The 24689-nt window shown below is 33.4% G+C and overlaps 1 protein-coding gene across 2 annotated transcripts in view; it reads left to right on the top strand.

The window, feature by feature from the left end:
* The window catches only part of Ecr (ecdysone receptor), a 60069-nt gene extending 40623 nt beyond the window's left edge, over nt 1-19446 (top strand). The window contains exons 3-5 of one of the 2 annotated variants that reach the window (XM_018521835.1): nt 5221-5478; nt 9992-10367; nt 17487-19446. In XM_018521835.1, the coding sequence (XP_018377337.1) occupies nt 5221-5478; nt 9992-10367; nt 17487-17731 (879 nt within the window). In that variant the 3' untranslated portion in view covers nt 17732-19446. The remainder of the gene's footprint in view (nt 1-5220; nt 5479-9991; nt 10368-17486) is intronic. The other variant, XM_018521836.1, reaches the window with a different exon arrangement.
* Nucleotides 19447-24689: the final 5243 nt, after the last annotated feature.

Genomic DNA, 24689 nt, shown 5'->3' with positions numbered 1-24689 from the left:
TAATGACTAAATACTTTTGTATCAAATTACTATTTTTCTAATTTTTTAAAATTACCATTTTACCAGCCTCAAAAAATTACCGAGTAATTTACTGTAATTTACCGGGTAAGTTATTGTCAAATTGGGTAATTTTCATCTCTAAGCTGAAGCGATGGTCTTCGTCATTTCGCTTCAGCGATTCGTTCGCGCGATCAGCTCGAATTGCGGGAAGAATTCGCGTAACGGTGCCGCTTCGTCGCTCGTCGGATTCGGGTTTTAACTTATAGCCGAGTTCTTTGCGAAATTTAAACGCATCATCACGCACGCCACCCCTAGAATTAAAAGTGACTCCGTTTCTAAAAAAAAACTTATCTGGACATTTTATTGTGATCTGAGCTCCCGTAGTTTCCCTGGCAGCTGCACAAGCTCCTCGTCTCGCTGTTACAACCATGGTGGAAGAAGATAAGATGTAACAATTTCAGGGATGCGCAGTAATCAACCAATAGAATTGCTAGTTATCTTGCAAAAAGCAACATGGCTCCTTCCTGTCATTCTATCATCACATGTCATTATGTATTATAATACATAATTTATGAAGAAAAGGAAGAAAGGACTATACCCAGTTTTATAGGGGAATTTGGGCCCCGGAACAACTTTAAGACATACCTAAAATTTTAAAATATCAAAAGAGAATCAAAAATTCCATAAACCCAACTTTATAGGAGAGGTTTCCTGAGTGTTAGAACTATCCAAAGTTCGCTATTATGACCATGTATCACTAGTCTTATCCAATGTCTCTGCGTCCAGGGCTCCTCCCCACGGTGACGGCGGTAACGGATTGTACCAAAGACATTGAAGTAATATCTAAAATGTATTTCGTACAGTTCATTAATCCGGTTGACATCTATCTTCTTCCATTATGAACGCAACAGGTGAGTGCCATCTGCTGTTTAAAATGTGAAACGGACAACATTTCCAAGAACGATGATAACGTATCTTAAAAATTTGACATTTTGGACTTCGCATCGCGATATCTCTGTTTGTAGAGTACGTAGACAATAAAAAAAACATTTTAATTATATAATTTAAATCCGAGTTGTCCATTGAGACTACTCAGAATCGATCAACTTTATATTCGCAATGATCCGATAATCTCGAGTGCTCGCAACTCGTCGTTCGTGTAAAGACACGGGGCGGTCTCGCGCTAGCTACACTACCGTGTCTCTCACTACGTGCTTTTTGCAACTATTCGATTTTTTTCGCATATTTTCTTTACAAGTCTCAAGTCTCAAACATACGCATTTCTTTTCTGATGGCCTTTCGAAGATTTTCGTGAAGAGAAATGCTGGTTTATAATTTTTTTCCGGTAAAATTCTACTTCTACTGAACTATTCTTGCGACTCGAGTTCATGAAGGAGGTATATAACGCGCATGAAAAATCGTAAACAATTAAATATCTCGTAAACTGTTGCGTTTTAACATGATTTATACTATTCTGGATTAATGGAAGGTGTACACTATTACTACAATTTATTAAAATTTATATATTATTTAGAATGATCCTCGTCCCTTATCGATGCCGTGGGTCGCCAAGCGAATGAGATTGCATCTTCTTCTTCTTCCTGTTGATTGGCCCTGCAATCAATCGGACCGTTACTGGGCTATTGAGGTCTGCGTCATTAGGTGTGGAGTAGATGACAGGGCAGATGTGGTTTGCATATGATGCGAGCTTGTCACAACTTTCCTCCATTCAGACGCCTGCCGCCGCTTGACGGTAGCGGCGCACCAAAGGAGGGAGAGGGAAATTCAAAAGAAGAGATCAGCAGCCTTCATGAAGGCTGTGAAAAGCCTACATAATTTGGGGGGAGATTGGGATAGGAGAGAAAAGATGTCATCGGGGAAATTAGCAAATTTATCACGTAGAAAAGAATGAATGCGCTTTTGGGAATATAGGTCACACTCGTAGTCGATATTTTGATTTATTGCACCGCAAGGACTAGAAGGCGAATCTACAATGTTAACTCGGAATAGACTTTCATGAAGATTGTAGTGGTTAGATCTCAGCCGGTTGACCATAACAATTTCTTCCCTGTTGAGAGAAGTGTCTTCGAACCAAGTTTTCTTAGAGCGAAGTAAAGGGTTCCCTTGGTAGAAGCTGCTGTTTTGAGGTAGTTTTGGAACTGCAATGAAGTCTTACTTTTAGACTCACTGAGAAGGTCATCATGTGGCACGCGAAACTCGGGGGTAGAGCCATTAATTGCGGCCTCTTCAGCAATTGAATTGACGGTTTCGTTTCCTGAAATACCAGTGTGCGATAGGATCCAGAAGAGAGTGATAGAAGTACCTTCCTTGGAAGTGTTCCAAATAGTTTGTTTAATGTAGTTACGTTGGGAAGTGCCCTTGTTGCTGATTGCGTCCAGGGTGCTCTTGGAGTCGTTGAAGATGGTAACGCGGCTGTGTCCACATTCTCTGGGCAAGTAGAGTCGCTTGGTAGATCGCCCTGAGTTCCGCAGAAAAGATGGATGTTTGTGTAGGAAGTTTGTGAGCGATACCGATGTTCAGGTCAGGTGAGAATATCCCAGCTCCAACCGAGTTGCCAGGTTTCTTAGAACCATCCGTGAAGACGGAGATAGCATTTAGTCTGTAATTAAGAGATTTGTGTAAAAACTGTGCAACAATGAATCCTGGCGGGTTTCTTGTATCACAGTCTAGCATGACCTTGACATAGTTGATCTCGATGGAAAAGACTTCGAATTCGTGCCAGAAGACAGCTGGATAATTTTTTCCTCGTGTCTGGAGGGAACATATGCCTTGAAAAGACTGGATCTTTGGATGGCTTCTACTTTAAGGTTTTTGCTGGTGGTGACCAAATCCATTTGCTTTAGGGCTAAATAAGTAGGGCTGAACTTGTAGGCCATAGACTTATATATGTATCTAGAGATGGAGAGAGTAAATCTTTGGTACAGTGGGAGTTCCCTTGCTTCGCTTAATATGATATTGATAGATGTTGATATTCGATATCCCATGGCCCTTCTGATAGCTTTATATTGCTTGATAAAGCCTGAGCTTGATAAAGTCTGAGGACTGGGTATTCCATGAGAAAAATTGGAAGCCATATTCGATTGAACTTCTGAGGACAGAGCGGTAGATGGTGAGTAACAGACCAGGATGTGAGTCCCATTTGACCTGATAAAGCCGTGTTGATATTAATGATGTTTTGTCCTTCGTTGATAAGATATTTGAGGTGAAGTTTGCTATTAAGTTTATGGTCCAATATAATATACTCCGAAAAAACGGTGCAAATATACCCTGGGGATTTCCGTATTGTCGACAGTTAGAGAAGAAGTAGGGGTAACTTTTTTGCTTTATGTGAAGATGGTTCATTTAGAATAAACGATAATAAACGAGAATATTGATGATAAAATGATGTCAGAGTGACCCAAGATGTTTCTGAATGCTTTGGGTAAGTTATATCTGAAGTTTTTGAACGCTTAAGGTATAACTTATACCTTAAGCGTTCCAAACACACTAGAGCATTCCAAAGATATCTAGGCATAATTCTTGAACGCACCCCAATAGAAATAAGACGTTATTTTTTCCAACTTTTTTTGTTATTTTACAACTTTTTTGTAAATACAATATACTACATTATAAACTACTGTGTCATTTCATGTCTTATTTTGAAATATTATTCGTAAATTTTTCACGAGCCGTATATTTTAATTATGAGTAGCTGCACATTTCCTACAGAATATTCAGAAAAAATGCAACAGATTATAAAGCGTTTTTTTGATATAAAAAATAAATATTTCAGATTCTTAATATTTTTTTCATAGAAGTAGACAATATAAAGTTTTTGATATAGTTCATTTACCCTGTAAATATAGTAAATAGATTAAATATACACATAAATTAAGTTTTTGATATATACGGCGTATACATCAGAGTTATCCTATAATGATAAATATTTGATTGTACAAAATGTGTTTTATATTAATTTAACATGTTTCAAAATCATTTTTTAATCATATTTTATGTGGAAGATTTATTCAAATCTAATAAGTATTTTAGATAATAAAACATTTTTTTTTTAATATATGACTTTAATTTGAAGGGGTTTTTTGATCTTTTACAGAGTTAATTACTAGAAATTATTATCAAAAATAATTTATTTTTGGTAAATATAGAAAATACTTAACAAGAAGTTGCACTAAAAGTATTCAAAGGAACATATCAAACGGTAAACCGCAGAGAGCATTGCGATGTACAGATTTAAGGCATTACTGAACATTACTTAAAAGAGTTATTGTATAATAAGCGTGTATTATAATAAGCAATATAAGGTTATGCATTAATGGGCATAAAAAATTTGGTGTTACTGACAATGAGCAATTGATGTACACAATTTTAATCAGCGGTTTATCCCTCGGAGCAAATATAATGGTAAAAGAGAGTATATAGAATTTCTTGTAAATTGTATTTCTTGGGAGATAGCAACATTAATATTTTAAAATTGATTTATATGGTTTGTATATTAATTTGATGCTTCGAATTAATCTGTACATAAGTAATAAAATAAAATTTTTTAAAGTCAATAGTTTACAAGATATATTTTTTTCTATACTTTTGGCATACTTTTTCTATACTTTTGCGAATTATTTTTTGTTTTCAAAAAATAATTCGCAAAAGGTTTATTCATTGTTTACTTAATTTAATTGTATTTTTATACTAGTACGCATAAAATAAGGTGAATTAATTAATGTAAAGAAGAGATAAATATATGTATATACTTACTCTAGAGAAAAATATGTAATTGCACATTAGAGAAATTTTATGTGCAATATTTACGGTATCGTTGGCATTCATGTTATCGTATTAAATATACCCAGAATAGACTCCCAAACGATCAATTAAAATTTTTTACATTCGTTTTGTGGAATTATCTTGTACAAATAATTATTTGTAAAAATTATATATAATTTTTCTTTTATTTTTGTACTTTTGTTGTACTGTGATTATTTAAACAAAAATATGTAATGTATATTGCTAGTGTACATGGTGTAAACAATTCCCATTTCTTAAAAATATAGAGTAAAGGTAATTTGGTGGAATTTCAATTTCAGAAAGCTGTACAAATTATTTTGCATGGAGACACGTTTAATTTACACATTTAATTTCTTAGATTTATGGAGCTTTTCTATTATGGAGCTATTTATATATCTGTCTTAATATATTCTGTAGGAAAAAGATAAACCAAACAGTACGACAATGAACGGTTCACCAAGCAGCGCTGGAATGGGCGATCAAATGGGCGTCAAAATTGAACCAGCGGAAGCCGAGTCGTTATCCATGTCCGGAAGTAGCGGCATTCTCACTCCTATCAGTCCTTACACCTGCGTTAAGCCTATTAGTCCTGAACAGGAAGAACTGATAAATAGGCTCGTGTCTTTTCAATGTGAATTCGAACAACCGAGCGAAGAGGATCTGAAAAGAATTACTGTATGTGTTATATTTTATGTTTCATATATACTACAAATTTTTATTCTGAATTATTTATCTTCTTAATATATTAATATATAGAAGAAAAATACACTTAAGTAGTAGTAGTAGTAGTAATTTTATTGATTCCTCTCAGGGATACAATTCCAATACTTTTACATCCAGTCTTATCTCTAATCTTACAACTAATTTTAAACCTAATTTACAATTAATCTAATTCCGAACACACACCCACAGCCGGACCTCCGCTTTCGTCGCAAGTTGCTCATACTCTTCCTTCCATTCCTTTCTCTCCCCTCCCATCCCTTCCCTCTATCCTCCCTAACCCTGTATCCCTCCCTCTCTCCTCCAATATCTTCACTCTCTCCTCTATCGTCTATTTTTCTCTCCCCCCCCCTCACCTATCTTTCCCTCCTCCCATTTTTCCTCCAACATCTCAATTCTTTTTCCCATTTTCTCATACTCCCTTCTCCACTCTTCCTCTCTCACCCTTATGTCTTTTAGTTCCTTCTTAATCTTCCCCAGATTATCCTCCATCTTATTCCACCTCTCTTTCATTTCCTCCATCCATCCTTTTAAGGGGCTTCGCACAATAAAAGGAACAAAGAACAGAATAAGAATTTCAACCTATCAGAAATCATGTATTGTGGAATACATAGTGTGTATTATTCTTTTATTCTCTGTTCTCTGTTCCCTGTTCCTTTTATTGTGCGGAGCTCCTAATATATCCAAAATATGCCCCCCTTCTCCCCTGCATTCTTTATAGGTGATCTCCGTCTTTCTACTTTTCCCAAAGACATAGAGAATGGACTGCGCGATCCGTATCTAAGTAGTGTACCAGATGTGGTCGACAATAATGAGAGAGAGGGACCGTGCGAGACGGTCAATCTCCCTCTCATTCTCTTTCCCATTACACCATTGAATGGAAAGAGAAATGGCCGTCTGCCACGGTCCCTCTCTCTCATCCCTATCGACAATTTTGACACACGGATTGCGCAGTCCATTCTCTATATCTTTGACTTTTCCTAACTATTTGCTTCTCTCCTATTTTCCTCCCTACCTCATCTTCTCCCCCCTCTCTCTTCCTTTTAACTTCCCCGCTACTCACACTTCCGAATCTCCCTCTATTTCCCATCATACCTTCTTTCTCTTCACCACTTCTCCAATCACTCTCATTGGACGTCATCTCTCCTTCCTATCTCCCTTCTCTGTGTTTCTTCACTTGCTTCGTACCTCTGCTCTCTTCTCGCTCGCTCACCCCTCTACCTACTGCGTATTCTCAGTCCCACGCACGTGCTTTATTCTCTATGTTTCCTCTCTACACTAAAGCTTACTCCCAGCCTTGCCTTCTCGTTCCCGCACTCACACCGTTCCCTTCTCCTTCCCCTTCTTCCTCCTCTTACACCTTTTACTCTCTTTCTAACCTCACTTCTTTCCACTCACAAGGGACCATCTCGGTTTGTACAACAAGTTAATGAAAATTCTTGATATCACTAAAAGTTGACAGCATAAGATGTAAATTAAGGGAAATGGCGGGAGCGTATAGGTCGTAGGTTCCGAGAAATTTAGTATTATAGTGCATGGTAAAGGTTCTAGAACGGTTAATATCTCAAAAAATGTTGATTTATCTAAAAAATGTTTAAAACGAAAGTAATAGGGTGTTAAAAAAGTTATCAGATGATGATATTAATTTGACCTTGAAAAGTGCTTTCAAGATTAACACAAAAATCTTAAACGAAACTCCCTATTTTTCATAGTATATCTTTATAGCTGACGTTGAGACGTTTCCAAAACACTGGTTACAAACCTTTTCTTCATAAGAACTTTCCGAGTTATGGCATTTAAAAGTTACAGTACACACACAAAGTAAGTTACACGCACGCGCAACACACACACACACACACACACACTCTCTCTCTCTCTCTCTCTCTCTCTCTCTAGGCTGACAAGAAAAAAAACAGTTTTTTTAAAATCGGCTTCTCAGCTCAAAAGCTTCCATTTCATGCCACAAGAACATCCCTAAATTTTTATCAAAAGATATTAAGATTTAGAGATCGCTAGTGAACAATTTTTAAATCAAAGTTTTGATTTTCCTTAATATATGTTTGATTTGATGCAAAGATAGCTTAATCCAGATTTTAAATGTGGTACAGTATATTTTTTGCACATGCGCGCGTGCGCACACACTTCTATTTTAAATACAAGGGTCGTCTGAAAAATTTTGAGCCTAACATAGAAACAAGTAATTTTTCGATCAAATTCAATTTTATTTTTCCACATAATCTCCTTTTAAGTCGATACATTTTTTCCAGCGATGGTCCCACCCTTTTAATACATTCAAATAATACTGAGCATCTTGCTTTGCAAAATAGGCGTCTATGAATGCGATGACCTCCTCGTTCGACGAAAATTTCTGCCCTCCGAGCCAAACTTTGAGCCTAGGAAACAGAAAAAAGTCGCTGGGGGCCAGATCTGGTGAATACGGTGGATGGTCAATTAATTCGAACCGCAATTCGTGAATTTTTGCCATAGCGACCACCGAAGTGTGAGACGATGCGTTATCTTGCTAGAACAGCACTTTCTTCTTTTTCAAATGCGGTCGTTTTTTCTCAATTTCTGCCTTCAGCTTGTCAAGCAATGATACGTAGTACGTTCCTGTTATTGTTTTACCTTTTTCATAGTCGATCAACACAATTCCATGACTGTCCCAAAAAAAAGTCGCCATCACTTTCCCGCCGATAAAACCGTCTTCGCTTTCTTCGGAGCAGGTTCACCCTTCGCAGTCCACTGTTTTGAATTTTTTTGATTGTTCTTTCGTTTCAGGAGTGAAGTGGACCCCAAGTTTCATCAACCGTTATTAATCGACGCAAAAAATCCGACTCGTTTCGCTTAAACCGCTCCAACAAGGCCTTAGAAATGTTCATTCGAATGCGTTTTTGATCCAGAGTGAGCAAGCGCGGCACCCAACGCGCGGTTAACTTACGTATGCCTAATTCTTCAGTCAATATATGACAAACACGTTCTTTTGATATGCCAACAGCCTCTGTTATCTCCCTAATCTTAATTCGACGGTTGTCCATTATCATTTGATGAATTTCTTCGATGTTATCGGTGGTGGTCGCAGTTGTTGGCCGTCCCGAACGCTCATCATCAGCTAAGCTGGTACAACCACGTTTAAATTCAGCTACCCATCTTTTCACGGTGGCAAATGATGGGGCAGAGTCCCCGTAAACAGCGTCCAACTCGACTTTAATTTGCGTAGACGTATTGCCTTTCAAATGCAAGAATTTAATTATAGCACGATATTCAATTTTTTCCATTTTTACAAAATGACACAAATGATTGTAAAACAAGAACTAAACTTCCAAAGTGGCCACAATTGTCACAGATATCTTCCGTAAGTATCACGATTATAATACCAGAATGGCTTTGACCAGTAACGCCATCTTCATGATGAGGCTCAAAACTTTTCAGACGACCCTCGTATATGATATTGCAAATTTTGCCATTTTTATTTTATTATGGCGTCTTTCTGATGTTTGTTGTATAATTAAAAGATTCTATTTTTATAATGCGAATTCCTGTAAGAATGTCGATCTTTAATGGTGTCTCGTCGGTTGATCCAACTAATCTAGTAATCGTTCCACTTCATTACAAGATACTAAGAACACTCATGACATAAAACAATTTAAATAATATGTGTTCATCTTTACCTTTGCCCTATTCGCGACTTGCACAATAATAAAACTAGGGTACCCTGAGGTTAATGTTAAGAACTCTAGTAATGTTGCATAGTCTAGTGAAAGTAGTGAATATAACTAGAAGTTTTGTAGATTCAACAGAAAGATATAAAACAAATCTTCAGTATAATCTATCAACTGTTCTGGTTGTAAAATTTTAAATTCTACCAAATGACCAGAAATTGTTTAATTTAACCAAAATGCGTTCAACCGTATACGTCTTGTTTATATAAACAAACCATTTTTCTCAATGTGCTATTATACTTCATTTATTTGTATTATTCTATTTATAGTATTGTATTATAGATTCCTAATTTTATGTTTAATTGTTAATTTTCTGTTTGTGTACAGGGGTACAAAAAACACACTCCAGGCTAATAAAAACGTAAATAAAAGTTGCTGAATGGAAATTAAAGTTTTTTTAGGAATGCTCTCTATCTGTCATATGTTTCACACACAATTTTTATATGTTTTACATAAAATTTAAAAAAACTTCATTGAAATTGGTGACTTTTAATATAGTATTGTGGCTTTCAAGAACACCTGAGCATTTAACCGTGTACAGATGTGTATATTCATTCCAGTACACTCCAAATAAAAAAAATACAAAAAGATACTTACGCAGCCAAAGTTATTTCTTTCCATTTTTTACTAAAAATGAGTGGGGTGTATTTGAATCCTTGTACACGGTTAACGTTAAAATATTTGTACATAAATATAAGGCTAATGTGATAAATAATGTTGCATTTGATATGAAATGTTTTGTTTTTTAGAATCAACCAATGGAAGGCGAAGATCCGAGTGATTACAGTTTCAGGCATATTACTGAAATCACGATTCTGACTGTTCAATTGATCGTCGAATTCTCAAAGAGATTACCCGGCTTTAATGAGTTGTTACGTGAAGATCAAATCACTCTACTGAAAGCATGCTCTAGTGAGGTGATGATGCTACGGATGGCAAGAAAGTATGATGTGCAAACCGATAGCATCATTTTTGCTAACAATCAATCGTATACACGTGACAGTTATAATGTTGCCGGAATGGGAGAGACCATTGAAGACCTTTTGCGATTCTGTCGACAAATGTATGCTATGAGAGTTAATAATGCTGAATATGCTTTGCTCACAGCTATTGTCATCTTTTCAGGTATGTATAAAAAATATAATAACGTTTTGCGTCAAATATATCAGGTATTCAAATAAATGCGATTTTTAGTTTAAATATTTATTCTATGAATCATTTCGTATTGTAAATCCAGAAAACACGCATATCTAAAAAATATCTTTATGACTATCTGGGTAAAAGTTGACAGCGCAAAAAGGACAATGGGTAATGATTGCGAATTAGTAGATAGTTCTTATAATAAATATAAGTTAGGATTAAGAAAATTATAAAAGTAACTTATTATCGTTTTCTTTTTCTGAAGAATAACTCGTTATTGATTTAAAACAGTAACCTTATCTTTATTCACACTCGTCATTTATTGTTCTTCGCCCACTCTCGTGAGCACATTTGTGTTTCACACTTTTATTAAAGAGTCACGTCATATCGTAATAACGAGAGTTTTGAACCAAAATTTACAAGGGAAGGTTCACAACTGTCCGGAACCGATTTGATTCTCCATGAAATATGTTGTTAAACACGAAAATCTAAGAGACACGTATTTTTTTATACGTACCCTAACTCATGTTTAAGGGGTAAAACACCCCTTTGAAAGAAAAGCGGTATTTTTCTTTCGAGGCGAATATCGTCGAAAGTATAAAAGATAGAAAAAAATTTTTTAAACAGAAATTGTACGGTTTCAAGACTACTTTAAAGATATAAAGAAAAAAAAAAATTTTTTTTTTTTAACAAAATACCCCCACCACCCATTTCTAAAATCTTAAATTTTCAAATTTTTTGTTTATCAAATTAAAGATTATTTTTTTATGAATTCAACCATGTGTAATAAAGTTAACACGTGTGTTATATTACAATTATATTGTCGAGTGGGAAATTACAACGGGTACGTTACACGTAACTTTGTGTTTGCTGGGTTTATATTTGTTTAAGCTGTGTGTGTGTGTGCGCGCGTGTGTGTGTGTGTGTGTGTGTGTATTAGACTGACAAGGAAAACAAATTTCTTTTAAATCGGCCTCTCGGCTCAAAAACTTTCAAAAAATCATCCCTAAATTTTTATCAAAAAATATTAAGATTTAGAAGTCGCTAGTGAACGATTCTTAAATCAAAGTTTCGATTTTCTTTAATACAAAATGATTAGATAAAACAGGGCAATAGGAGTTAAGCACGATAATTCTTGTGCAAACCAATATGGTTAACAAAACCACTTTATTAATAATTAACTCGCTTAATTTCTTTAATACATGTTTGATTTGATGCAAAAATGGCTTAATCCTGATTTTAAATATGGTGCTGTATGTTTTTTTGGTTGCTGAATACGATGCAATAATTGATTTAGTTCTACGATATACGCTTTAAGAAATACAGCCCGATTAATTTGAAAAAAATGACAAAATTTTGAGTCCGAGATTTTTTTTTCTTGTCAGTCTAAATTATATATTTATGTATGTTATACAAAATTATATATATATATATATATATATATATATATGTATTGTATAATTTCAAGAATAATATTTCTACCATAGAATTACTTTTTTTATTTTTTAAATAAAATTGTATAACATATAAACGTAAATTAATTTTTTTTTATGATCTTGATGGTATCGATGTTAGGGAAGATCCCTATTGCGATGAAAAATGCAATAGTGGGCCCACTTCAACGTTGCAGAACGGAGTGTTACCAAACGAACGTTTGTAATTGATTAACCGCATCGGCTGTCAATCTGCGATTATTACTGCGGTGGTTGGTCCACGCATAGATCACGATTTTCCTACATAAGGAAGCATCGTTAGCGATACACGCTTCTTCTTTTTATTTTCGCGTAGCGAGATGATCAAAAACATAGCCGAGTTCTCTCATCAGTAAAGTTCTCGACTAATATTGTACGTGGGCGTTCAGGCATGACTGGAAGGTTGCCATCTTCGTGATAGACAGGAGAAAACTTGTATGGGCGGTTAACAAATTTGAACCATTTGAGGCTCCTGGATGTGATGAAATAATATCGGCTATGCTACAAGAAGAATTATGTATTCTGGCTAACAGACTTATCGTTCTGTTTAAAGTCAATCTAGCTCTGGGATACATTCTAGAAACTCAGGTAAAAGTGGTTTTTATATCAAAACTGGGTAAAGACAGCTACGACCAGACGAAATCTTTCCGGCCAATCAGTCTACACGCAGAGAAAAGATTAGCCAACGCAGTTAAAATATAGCTGTGGCAGTTAAAATGTGTTCTTATAATAGGGACAGCTAATGTCATTGTTGCCAAAGCCCAATTTATTATCTGCTAAAATTTAGGCGCTACAGCGAAAAATATTCACTGCTACAGTAAAATGATGTTCAGCTGAAGATATTAAGATAATTTCTTTTTGAAACAGAAACTAATAATATTTGTAGCAAAATTAAGAATCTTAGCTGATATTATATGCATATATATATATATATAAGTATATATAAGGTTTGTTCGCGTCGCATGCTCCATGTTCCAACATACTCCTACCATAGCTCCTACTCACTCCAACGCGCTTGATAGAGTAAGTAGGAGCTATAGTAGGAGCATATTGGAACATATTGGAGCATGCGATGCGAACAAACCCATATACACATATGTGGCGTATCCCCATTCGTTGTCACGTTGACCGCTTTTAGTTCGACCTATCCGGGTCATAGCACAGGTGGCGCTGAAATTGTCTTCCTCCTTTCTAAGAGGGGAATTTGCACACCCTAGCCCGCAGAACTTCTTCGTGCTTTCGATCCCCTCTCACAGAGTATATCCACCCATAACTATAATAATAATAATTTTCTTTATGCATACGTTTATGTGGCTATGTAAGTTGTATGGATATACCATGACAGATACACCTTACACGCGTGCGCGAAACTAGAGAGAACGCCAAGTGAGTGGGTCCTTTTCTAAATGAGGACTACTCCCCACTCCTCGAATGCGCAGTCTAGAGATACTATGTGCACTTAACGCAATTCGAAACGCATCCATAATCTAGTATGGGCAGTTCCTGTACGTCGCTGTTATCGTTTATGCCTACTGCACACTGGACGCAATGGGCGATGAGTGATGAGCCATATTCAATAAAAGCTCTGCTTTTTTTTCACGTGACGATGCAAAGCAAAGCATATTGCATATAAACTTTCTTTTCTGATAGATGTCAAAACGCTTGTGTATACATATAATTAAGTGAAGCTGAACAAAAATTTTCCTATTTTGCAAAAAAGAAGTTGTATAAAAGAACATAGTCTAAAGTCGTGTTTTGCCTACTAATACAAAAGTACAAAATAGTGAATCTTATAAATTTCGACCTGTTGAACATGATGGTGTTATTAGCTTTCATTGAAAATTCGGGAGATATCGTCGTTTTTCGAATTAAAGTCCTATTTTTCATCCTCTTGGTAATATGCATTATTTCAATATGAATGAATTATTTGAACCCCCTAGTTGACAAGTGGCATAAGTCCAAAATTAGGAAAAATGTGTCTGTTATAGAAGCAGAAAGTATTAAGAATGTTTGTTTTTTATCTATCAATTTAATTTACTATTATTTTGTTTTTATATTCATAAAAAATCAAAATCAATTTTATATCGTACATAAAGTGACCATAAAAAAAGCTGAACTTAAGTCACTATTCCAGCTTTTTTTACGGTCACTTTATTTATGATGTAAAATTGATTTTTATTTTTATAAATTAATAACAGTGTTCACACAGTGTAGGTTGAAATCTATATAAGATTCACTATGTTTTGCATTGTTGTATTAGTTGGCAAAAAAACGACCTTTTTTAGACTATGTTTTTCAGTTATTAATTAAAAAATATTGACAATCAGTGATCGCTCTCCAAGCGATATTAAATTCTGCACTGCACTCGGAAGCGATTATTCACCAATGTTTTTTAATTAATAACTATATTTTATATGGCTTTTTTTGCGAAATAGTAGAAAAATTTTATTTTTTTAATTTTCCTTTTTTTCTTTGGTAAAATTATTTTTTAGTGTAATAGAAATAATAATAGTAATGTGAAAACATAAAAAATAATTAAAGGGATAATTTTCGCACTGTTTGTTTTAGAAAAAAAAAAGTATGGAAAAATGTGTAAAAAATTGCTCATACATAATTATGCATAATTTTATATATAATTATACGTAAGTAATTTTTTTACATTTCTTCAAACTTGATTTTTTCTAAAACAAACAATGCGAAAATTATCCCTTTAATTATTTTTTATGTTTTCACATTACTATTATTATTTCTATTACATTAAAAAGTAATTTTACAAAAGAAAGAAGGATGTATGAACATATTTCATATACATATAGCAAAAATATGCCATATATGATCCCATATATTGTTATATATAATTACATATGATTTTATATAATTATACATACATATATAAATATATACAGGATATTTGGAAATTAGTGATAAGTCTTTCGCACAGGAGCAGAATGGACTAAACTGAGAAGAAAAGTCCTCTACCATTTTACAATTGTCGCAATGATCAACGAGTTATGAAAATAGCCAAATTCGCCCAGCCCACCGTCAAATGCGAGAGCGCGACAGGATAGGACTGCCCATGATGTAAGAATATAAGGTGTTTCATTGCACATGTAGGCGGGGCCAAAAATAGAGCAGCCAATCAAAATTTAGCCCCAAATGCAGCGCGAAATTCAAATTAAGTATTATACATAATGTGAATAAAAGCTTAAAAAATATATAAAGTTTTCATAATAGTGAATAATAATAAGTTTGCTTCTTTCAGGGCAAATATGTTCATGTATTGATTTGAAATTAATGTTAAATACACATACGTACTACTATAAAAAACCGTAATTGTACAACAAATTGTTTGGAAACGGTGTACTTGTCATAGATATGAATAACATTAATACATGAAGAAATACGCAATAACCTTATTTTTCTTTTTTATTTTTTAAGATATAATAGAAAACTCGATTCTGTAAGAACAAAATATTAAAGAATTATCACAGTAAATTAGGACTAATCAAGCCCTCAGCCAATAGGTTAGGTGACTGTTAGAATAAGGAATAAGAACGATCCTCCCTCAGCGGAATGACGCTACCACGACCGTCGACGATTAAGAACGGAATGGAATCCAAGTAATATCACTTAACATGTAACTTACCCTGTAAATTCGGTTACAAATCCTGTTGCGGATCATAGATGAAGCCATATTTTTTGCATTTGAGGCAACTTTCTGATGAAGCCATGTTTTTTTGCATTTGAGGCAACTTTCTGATTGGCCAACACTGCGCATCTCGGGAGTGAAACACCTTATATTCTTACATCATGGGACTGCCCAGCGCGATGAGGCGCGCGTTCGCCGTCGCTAGGCACGTAATGCCTAGCGACAGCAATTGCCGCTTATAAACAACGTGCGGAGCGGGTACTATCCTGTCGCGAGCTTGTATTTGGCGGTGAGCTGAGCGAATTTGGCTATTTTCATAAGTTAATAACTCGTTAATCATTGCGACAATTGTAAAATGGTAGAGGACTTTTCTTCTCAGTTTAGTCCATTCTACCCCTGTGCGAAAGACTTAAGAGCTTCACACATGAAATGCATAACAGAGCATAAGCATAACATAAGACTGCTGGACAATGAGCATCTACCATAATGTCGCCTTATTGATTTACATAAGATGCTCATTGGTTTAAGCGGGGAGCACAGACTCTTGCATAACGCATAACACATGAGGCATAAGAAATTGAACCAACCAGAGTTCTCTATTATATGGAAGGGAAAGAAACGGAGAACTTCGATTGGTACATATTCTTATGCATTACGTGTTATGCGTTATGCAAGAGTCTGTGCTCCCCGCTTTAGCCTTATGTTATGCTTATGCTCTGTTATACATTTCATGTATGAAACCCTTTATTATTAATTTCCAAACACCCTGTATAATTATATGTATACAAAACTTTTTCCCCGGAATCTCTGTTAACATCTTAAAACTCGTGTCATTCTTTTATAAGCGTTTAATAATCGTTTCTTCTTCCTGATACGAACCTGATCTTATTCCTGAAACTTTCCAACGAGCTATTTCGCGAATAAGATCAACGATTGTTTAATTTTTTTTACGATTATCTAACCTATTTATGAATTACCGGCTGTTTATCTATTCTACTTTTCACAAAAATTACGAATGACATCAATATATAAGAAAGTAATTTGTACTATTAGGATTTTTATTCAATAATTTTTAATTGCCGTTTTAATAATGTTCCGCATTCATTAAATTTTAATTCTATTTGAACATTGAGAATGACCCGATGGAAGTTGAGAAACATCTGTTATGATTTTATAATTTCTGTGTTTGTTAATATATATATAGTATTAAACATCCAATTTAGATTCGCCGTCCCTTCTTTTGTATTTATTTAATATTATATTAATATGGCGAACCAAATATCAATAGATATAATTAGAGTCCGACCGAAATTTCAGTTTCGGTCAATTTCGGTAAAAAATCAATGTTTCGATTTGATTTCGGTTTCGGCCGAAATTAAGAAGAAATTTCGGTGGGTAAATCGAAACTATACAAATTGCAACGCTCCAGTTAGCGTTCAAAAAACAACTGTTCGATTTTAATTATTAACTCGTTGATTAACTTAAGACAATTTGAGTACAAACTTTGATATGATCCTAATAATAACTGTAATTTGATTTCTTTAAAAGTTGAGTGTGCAATATTATTATATTATTATAGTTAGATATTTTAATAAAATCTCGTTTTTTAAAGAGTATATAAATTTGTCATGATTTCTGAAAATAATACGTAAATCTCTGTAAAATTAATCCAAAAAAGTCGGTTTCAACTCCAGCCGAAAAAAATGTAACTCCGTTAGCTTAACGTTCTCTTACTCTCTCTCCTTCTTTTTTTTGTAAGACTTATCTAACTTATCTAAGTTTCGGTTTCGGTTTCGTTTTCGGCCGAAATTGAATGACAACCGAATATTTATTTTCGATTTCGACCGAAGGACAAAATTTGGTTTCGCGATCGGACTCTAGATATAATACATCTCTGTTAAATTATATTGCAATTTACAATGACATAACATTGTTGCAATAGAAAATTCTGTGCTGTATGTAATAATGGTTATTGCTTTGCAGAAAGACCCAATTTGTTGGAAAGCAGAAAAGTGGAGAAACTTCAAGAAATCTACTTGAAGACTCTGAAAGCATATGTGGATAATCGTCGTCGACCGAAGTCCGGTACGATCTTCGCTAAACTTTTATCAGTTCTAACCGAACTCAGAACCCTTGGTAATCAAAACAGTGAAATGTGCTTGAACCTGAAATTTAAGAACAAGAAGCTGCCACTTTTCCTCGCCGAAATCTGGGACGTGGTGCCCTAGTTTCCCTGTCGCCGATTAATGGCGATAGCGCCGGTCGGCTGAATAAATCTTTTGACGTCGCAGTAGCAGCAATAGCAACAACGACGTCGATGGACGCATGGACGTGGAAAACGGCCTGCGTAATTCTTATACTAGTGCACCATTATGCCACTGCCTCAACATCGCAAGTCAACATATTGTATTAGTGCTATTTTAGATTTATTTTGATCATTTGTTTTTTCTTGATTGACCATCTTTAGTCACCCTAGATTGATCGATCCTCATATGGCTTATAAGGCAAGCATATGTAAACCGGTCCCACATTATTCGCGTGAGACTTATGTGTGACGCAAAGAAAGTCATTGTATTCTTTATAAAGATTCTTTGTAGATTTATGTATATATGATACTGCAAAAAAGGAAAGTTATAAATGTGTGAAAATGATTAATGATAAAATATACATTTGAAAACAAAAGTATTGATCAAGATACACACGATTAAATATTTTTAAATATTGTGATTAGAAAGATTTGATTCAAATCAATAATCATTATAATCAAATAAAATAAAATACAGAAGATGATGAATGAGATAAATACTCTGGTGCGCCAGCATTACTGGCGTTCCAGCATCTATCTCACGCTTCATCTTTTTCATTTCATTCCGTAAGAGACTAGAGTGAGGGAAGCGTTTAGGCTTTGGAGCTAAAATTGGACATGTCTGCTTTATACTTTATTAATGATTCAAAGAATATATCTGTATGATTCATGAAACTATCGTTTTTTGTAGATCTTTTGAAGGTAACCATTTATCACACACACACACAAATCTGTAACTTTTATAATTTTCATATATTATGATTATTTAAATTGAAACAGTTATACTTACTTAATCGTACCAATACCTTTTTTTATTCATATAATCGCAAATATTATGTCGCTTGCGTTAAATTTACGTGAACCGTGTGGGATTGGTTCAAAAACGCGGAACAGGAAAGGCCTCGCACATTAAAGATACACGCAGAAAATTAAAGATACACACATGTTCCAAATAGGAGTAAGGAAAGGAATGGGAATAAAAATATTTCGTTGTAAGAAAAAGGCAGTGGCGCGGCCCAGGCTGTGATACATAGAGAACAGAGGTTGAAGGTATATAAAGAAAGCTACCTGCAATTTACATTTTATCGCTATTTCCTCTACCTGGATACATCCTTACACACAATCGATATGTAAATGTAATGTATTATATAATAAGGTATTGATATATTTGAAGAATGTGTGTTGTCACATTTGTCATTCATGAGAAAATGAATAGCAGCAAGCGCGGTTAATATAAGAAAGGGAAAAGATAGAAAATTATGTTGGCAGGATGAGACTAATTGTAAAAAATCGTGAATGATCGCGAAGAAATGATTTAAACAATCGCCGATGTTGCTGACGAAGAGCAACAAATTCAAAGATTAAAATCTGTAGTTATCAATAACAGCATTTTTCCAGATATTGATCTTAAAAAAAATTTAAAGGAATGAAGTCCTTAACGTATATAACTGTTAAGCAGCTTCGCATAAATGAAACGCGAAAAAGAAAAAGAAAAGAAAATAGATATGATATATATAACAATAGCATAGAGTCTATATCACTCATACAGCATAATATATCTTGCTAGCATGTGCATTGTTTATACTAGACAGAAGGAGAAAGAGTGTAGGGAATAAGCGTGTGTATGCGCGCGTGTGTATGTAAAAAAGAGAGAGAGGAAAAGGGAGGGAGAGAGAAGGAGAGACTTGAGTGAAAATAAATAAGAAAGAAAGATTGGAAAGGATCTACACGTCAGCAAGATGGCGCGTCTGTGTATTAATATCTTTATTAATACAAACTACATAAGATGTACAGGGCGTCCCTAGAAAAAAAAGGAATGATATTATCTTCGCAAAAGACATATTTTTTTAAGATACACTGTGTGAATATATATAAATGTTATTTAAATATTATGAAACAGGAATTTTTTTGAAATGTATTATTTTCTTAAGGAATATAGAAATATTAATATATAAATAATATACAAAAAACAAAATAGAACATTTGCTAAATGTAATTGTATGCTATATGACTTCATTTTTTTAACATCTCGTTATAGCAGAAACTTTTATTAAAATGCATTTTTAGTAAATAAAAAGGAAATGTATGGGACGTCCTGCAAAGATGTGCGAAGAAATATAATATTCATAATGAATATAACTGATGTTTTTTTGGGGTGGGAGGGCAAATGGTATAGATCTCTGAATGAACTGTTTTCAAACAGAAATATGGGAAAACGCATATTTTTTTTATTAAGGAATGAAAATATATATTTTAAGTAAATAAAGTAAATCAATTTTGAATGTTTGTTAAGTCGAAAATTGTATAGTGAGTAATAACGCAGTACAAATTCACTAGATATCGCATCTGTTATACATTTACAATTATTTCCTATTCTATATATTATTGAAGAAAATTAAATTAAGAACATATGGTGCAAAAGAAACTAAAAATCTGAAAGTAAACAAGACTAAAAAAATTAAAAATTTCGGAATTATTCCAACATATTTATTATGTAGACTACAATTTTCGATGGAATGAAACAATTTAAAATTGGTTTCCTTTATCCGTTAAACGATCGAAGATTAAATTTTATAAGATAGTTAAGTAATGACGAATGAGATGCATGATATGGTTGAGATGAATCGATTATTTTTCGTTCTAATTCGGTGGAAATTTGAAAGCAATCTGACGAGGGAGCGTAGCGATCGATTGATAATTTAGAAAAAACAGTAATGTGTAGTTTAAAAGTGATGAAATTTGTCGAATTGAATTAATTCTCGAGCGATTGCACTTTTAAGAAAATAGTCAATCATTTGAAATGTGCTGTTATTTATTATTACATTAACATGGTCTATCAAATGACAGATTTGTATAATACTCTTCAAAATAAGTCTTTAACTTCAAATATTTATATTATTTTTATTAAATATGTCAAGATATCGATTGATACGGTATTATATATGCTTCTGCTCGAGGTTTAAAAAAATTCCCATAAGAACATGAGACTAGTTCGTAATTGAGTGAGCTAGATTAGGTGACCGAGTTCTAGTGCAAAGCCTTGTGCCTTCAGCAGCGAATATCGGCTCACCAACAAACAGAATAAAAAATAAAAAAGGAATACTTGAAATTTAACCGTCCGTTTTAATCTTTTAATGAAATAAAAAACGAACTGGCTATAAAAAAAGTAAGAGAAATCACATGAGTGTTGGCCGTATTATTATTAGAGTAGTAACAATAACAACAAAGGGGAAAGGGAAAAGAATAATATAGAGAAAAGGAAGTAGGTAGAGAAATCAGGAGAAAATATAAATTGTGAAAATGAATTATTAAGGATGGATATAGTTAATAGGACGTTTTAAGAAATAATTATGAAAAAAGGGATTGATGAGATTTAAAGGTAAAAATTGATTAAAGATTCTCAGAATTCATAACAGAATATGCTAATACAAGAAAATACTTAATCTCTAATAAAATTAAAATTATTAAAATTAAAAGATAACGATGAGATGAAGAATTCTTGGATTCCTAAATCTTCGAATTTTTAGATTCCACATTCCTTCTCGAAGCGGTTAAATTGTTAAATATTGGATTCCAAGATTTTCAAATTTTTAATGATTTCCTTCAATAATGAAATCCTTTGATTCATATAGACAATATATTTTTTAATTTTCTTCATTCTTATCTTCTAAGTCTGAAATGAAAAGATTCATAACTGTTTGTTTTTATCAAATTTTATTCTAAATAAGTGTCTTGTTTAATTAAATCGGAAAAAAATAAGCATCACATATTCATGGCTCACGCAATACATATGTACACACGCAGACATAAATGCCTCTTTATGCCTTCTTTTCATTCTTTCTCATGCCTTCTCCGAAACGCGTGCAACTTTGGGGATGTTAAGGCATTTGTGTCTTCGAACATACATACTCAGTAGGCGATTTAGCATCGATATTCAAATATCAATACTTATTGGCACAGTCTAGCGATATGCTAACCAATGATACTACAATGTATCACCATTTCAGCAGCAATATTGAACTTTTGATATGGCATATGGCTCCAGATGACTAATGAAAATAGATGACAATTCATTAAAATATTAGCTAATAAATATGCATTCTGAATTACAAAACGCAGCATTATAAAATGTTTAAGTATAATTGCGATCTCTCCGTTCCAAGTGAATGATTATTTTCACGAGCTGGAAATATCATCACCGAAAAAAGAAACCGTTTAAAAGGTGAATATCTGTGTGAAACAGTTACTATTTTTAAACTCTCTGTGAAAGATTTATTATTCTAACTTTTGTATGTAAAATTGGTTATTGTAACTTTTATAAGTATGTAAAATAAGTATGTAAAATAAATATAAGATGTAAATATAATGTGTAAGCATATGTATGCATATATATAAGATCGGTTCTTTTAAGCTGAACTTCTATTATTTATTTTTTTCGTTTTTTTATTTATATTGAAGAAAAAAGAAAGAGATAAACGATGCAAGAAGTTCAACAAAAAAAGGGCAGACATATATATATATTTTTATATATACAGGGTGAGTGATAAAAAGTTCACCACGTTTTTTTTTAAAACGGTTAGAGATAGGGAGAAGACACTTATTATCAAAAATGTAGGATAAGTAGGGCAACATACTTTGATAGTTTTGAATAACTATAAATGTCCTAGGTTTTTTAACATCAATAAAACTTTCTTTTGAAACATTTTAAGACAAACCTAATACGAAAATTTCGAGACCATAATAGTTTTTGAATTACTAGCGATTAAGTTTCATTAATCACGAAACGATATTTCCTACGCTCAGGCATGATGACATGATAAGTGGTAAGAGGCTTCTACGAAAGCTCTCTTAACAACGTCAAGATTGTCATACAAATATGTAACGATATTTTTATTAAGAAATAATTTCTACGTTATACGCAACGTATTTGTACACATACGAATATCGGAACAATAAATCACAACATATCAATTTAATCGATATTGCGAGATATTACTCCAGATAGTCAAGTCTGCCAAGATCATGTATTACTATTATGTGCTACGTAATATGTTGACAGAACTCGAGCAGTTTCAATATCAAAATATATTATAAAAAATTTTGCAAAAATTAAGTAGAAATTCTTAGCATAAAAACAGTATATTTTGAACATTGCATGCTGACAATATATTATCAGAAACCAAAATTGAGCATAACGTAATATTATAATATTATACTAGTAAATGTCTTCATAAATCGAATTTATCTGCACGGCATGAAGGCGAAAACGTGGCAAAAGTCAAGCATGTACTGTTATCTCAAAAAGTAACATCAAAAATACAGCAGAAACACAGCATGGAAATGTTATATCAGACCATAGTTCTTCCGTTTATCGCTATGCGACGTATCTATCAATATTTATCTCGTATTTAAATTTCTAGGCCCGTTCTTCTTAGCTGAACTTCTTGCACAATTTCTTTTCTCTTTTTCTTTCCAACGTGGAGAGAAAAAGAAGAAAGATGCAAGAACTTTAGCTAAAAAAAGCAGATCTCCGTTACGGACAAATATAAAGACTGCATAGAGCTCTGCGCACAATGGAGGAAATATTAGGAAAATAGAAATAAATATTAAGATTTCAACCTATCAGAAACCGTGTATTCTAGTGTAACTGGTATTTGGTAGGTTGAAATCTTAATATTTATTCTTGTTCCTAATATTTGTTCTATTATACGCAAGCCCTGATGCGGCTAATAAAAATAAAAACATTAAAAATATGTAGTATTTACCTACGAGTTTATTTTCTAACACAGTTCCTATAGAGAATTCAGAATATTAAATTGATTTTTTGAAAACCGAGCAATAATTCTCTCAATACAGAGAATGTTCATTTGTTAATACTTTAAGACGTAAAAAAATTAAAAGTACAATTTCTATTTAGCAAAATCTTATTTTGATTAAATATACTTCTTTAATAAAAATGTATTTATTTAATTTAATAAAAGTTAAATGTATGATAAATTATGTTTGTTTAATATGCGTCATTTCTGCTGCGTTTTTACCCTCAGTAGCTGATAACGCAGATTGCGCTCTATATCTGCCGCGTTTTTGTAGTCATGACGATAGGCTGTGTTCGGTTTTTGCTGCAGTTTTACTGTCAGTTTTCGATATAATAAGTCGTGCTGTAGCCTTGTCACAATTTCGCTGTCACAATGTAATAACAGATCATGCTTGATTTCTGCTGTCTTTCTGCTATTAGTATTTGATATGGCAAACTTTACAGATTATACTGTTAAGAACTAAACTTCCCAGATAGCCAAATGCGGCAGATGCCAAATTTGCTGATGTTTCCGAAAATCGTGGGAGCAACTAATTTCGATAAACTCGGAACAAAGTGAGATAGCATTATGTTTGTCACATTGAACTCAATAGAATTCTAATTCTAAAGACAGCAATTTGGAGGTAACTTGTTATTTGAAGGCAACTTGTCATCAGCATACTATGCAATTGCAATTTTAATAATACGCACATATGTTTTGATGTGATCTATATCAATTTTTATACCTCTGATTTTTTTCAATATTTTGCTATAGTTATTAAGAAATGTATGTGGAGATAATTTTATATAAATGCATTAGAGTTAAATAGGTATTTGACAATGTTTCAACTAACTTTACTTTATCAACATATTAAATTCTTTTCGAGTAAAAAATAACTCCTCTATCAATATTACTACAAAAATGTGTAGGGCAGGGCTAGTGTGTTGTGACACTTTTTCTTTAAATTATTATAAATCTTCACACAATTATGATAGATTAATGGTGAATGCTTTAAAACGTTGCATGTTTGTCTGGCTCAATAATTAAGTACTAATAAATCCTTAATATGTGTCATAAATAAGAAAA

Source organism: Trachymyrmex cornetzi, unplaced genomic scaffold, assembly GCF_001594075.2.
Source record: "Trachymyrmex cornetzi isolate Tcor2-1 unplaced genomic scaffold, Tcor1.1 scaffold124, whole genome shotgun sequence".
NCBI lineage: Eukaryota > Metazoa > Arthropoda > Insecta > Hymenoptera > Formicidae > Trachymyrmex > Trachymyrmex cornetzi.
This window is presented reverse-complemented; position numbering and strand designations above follow the sequence as displayed.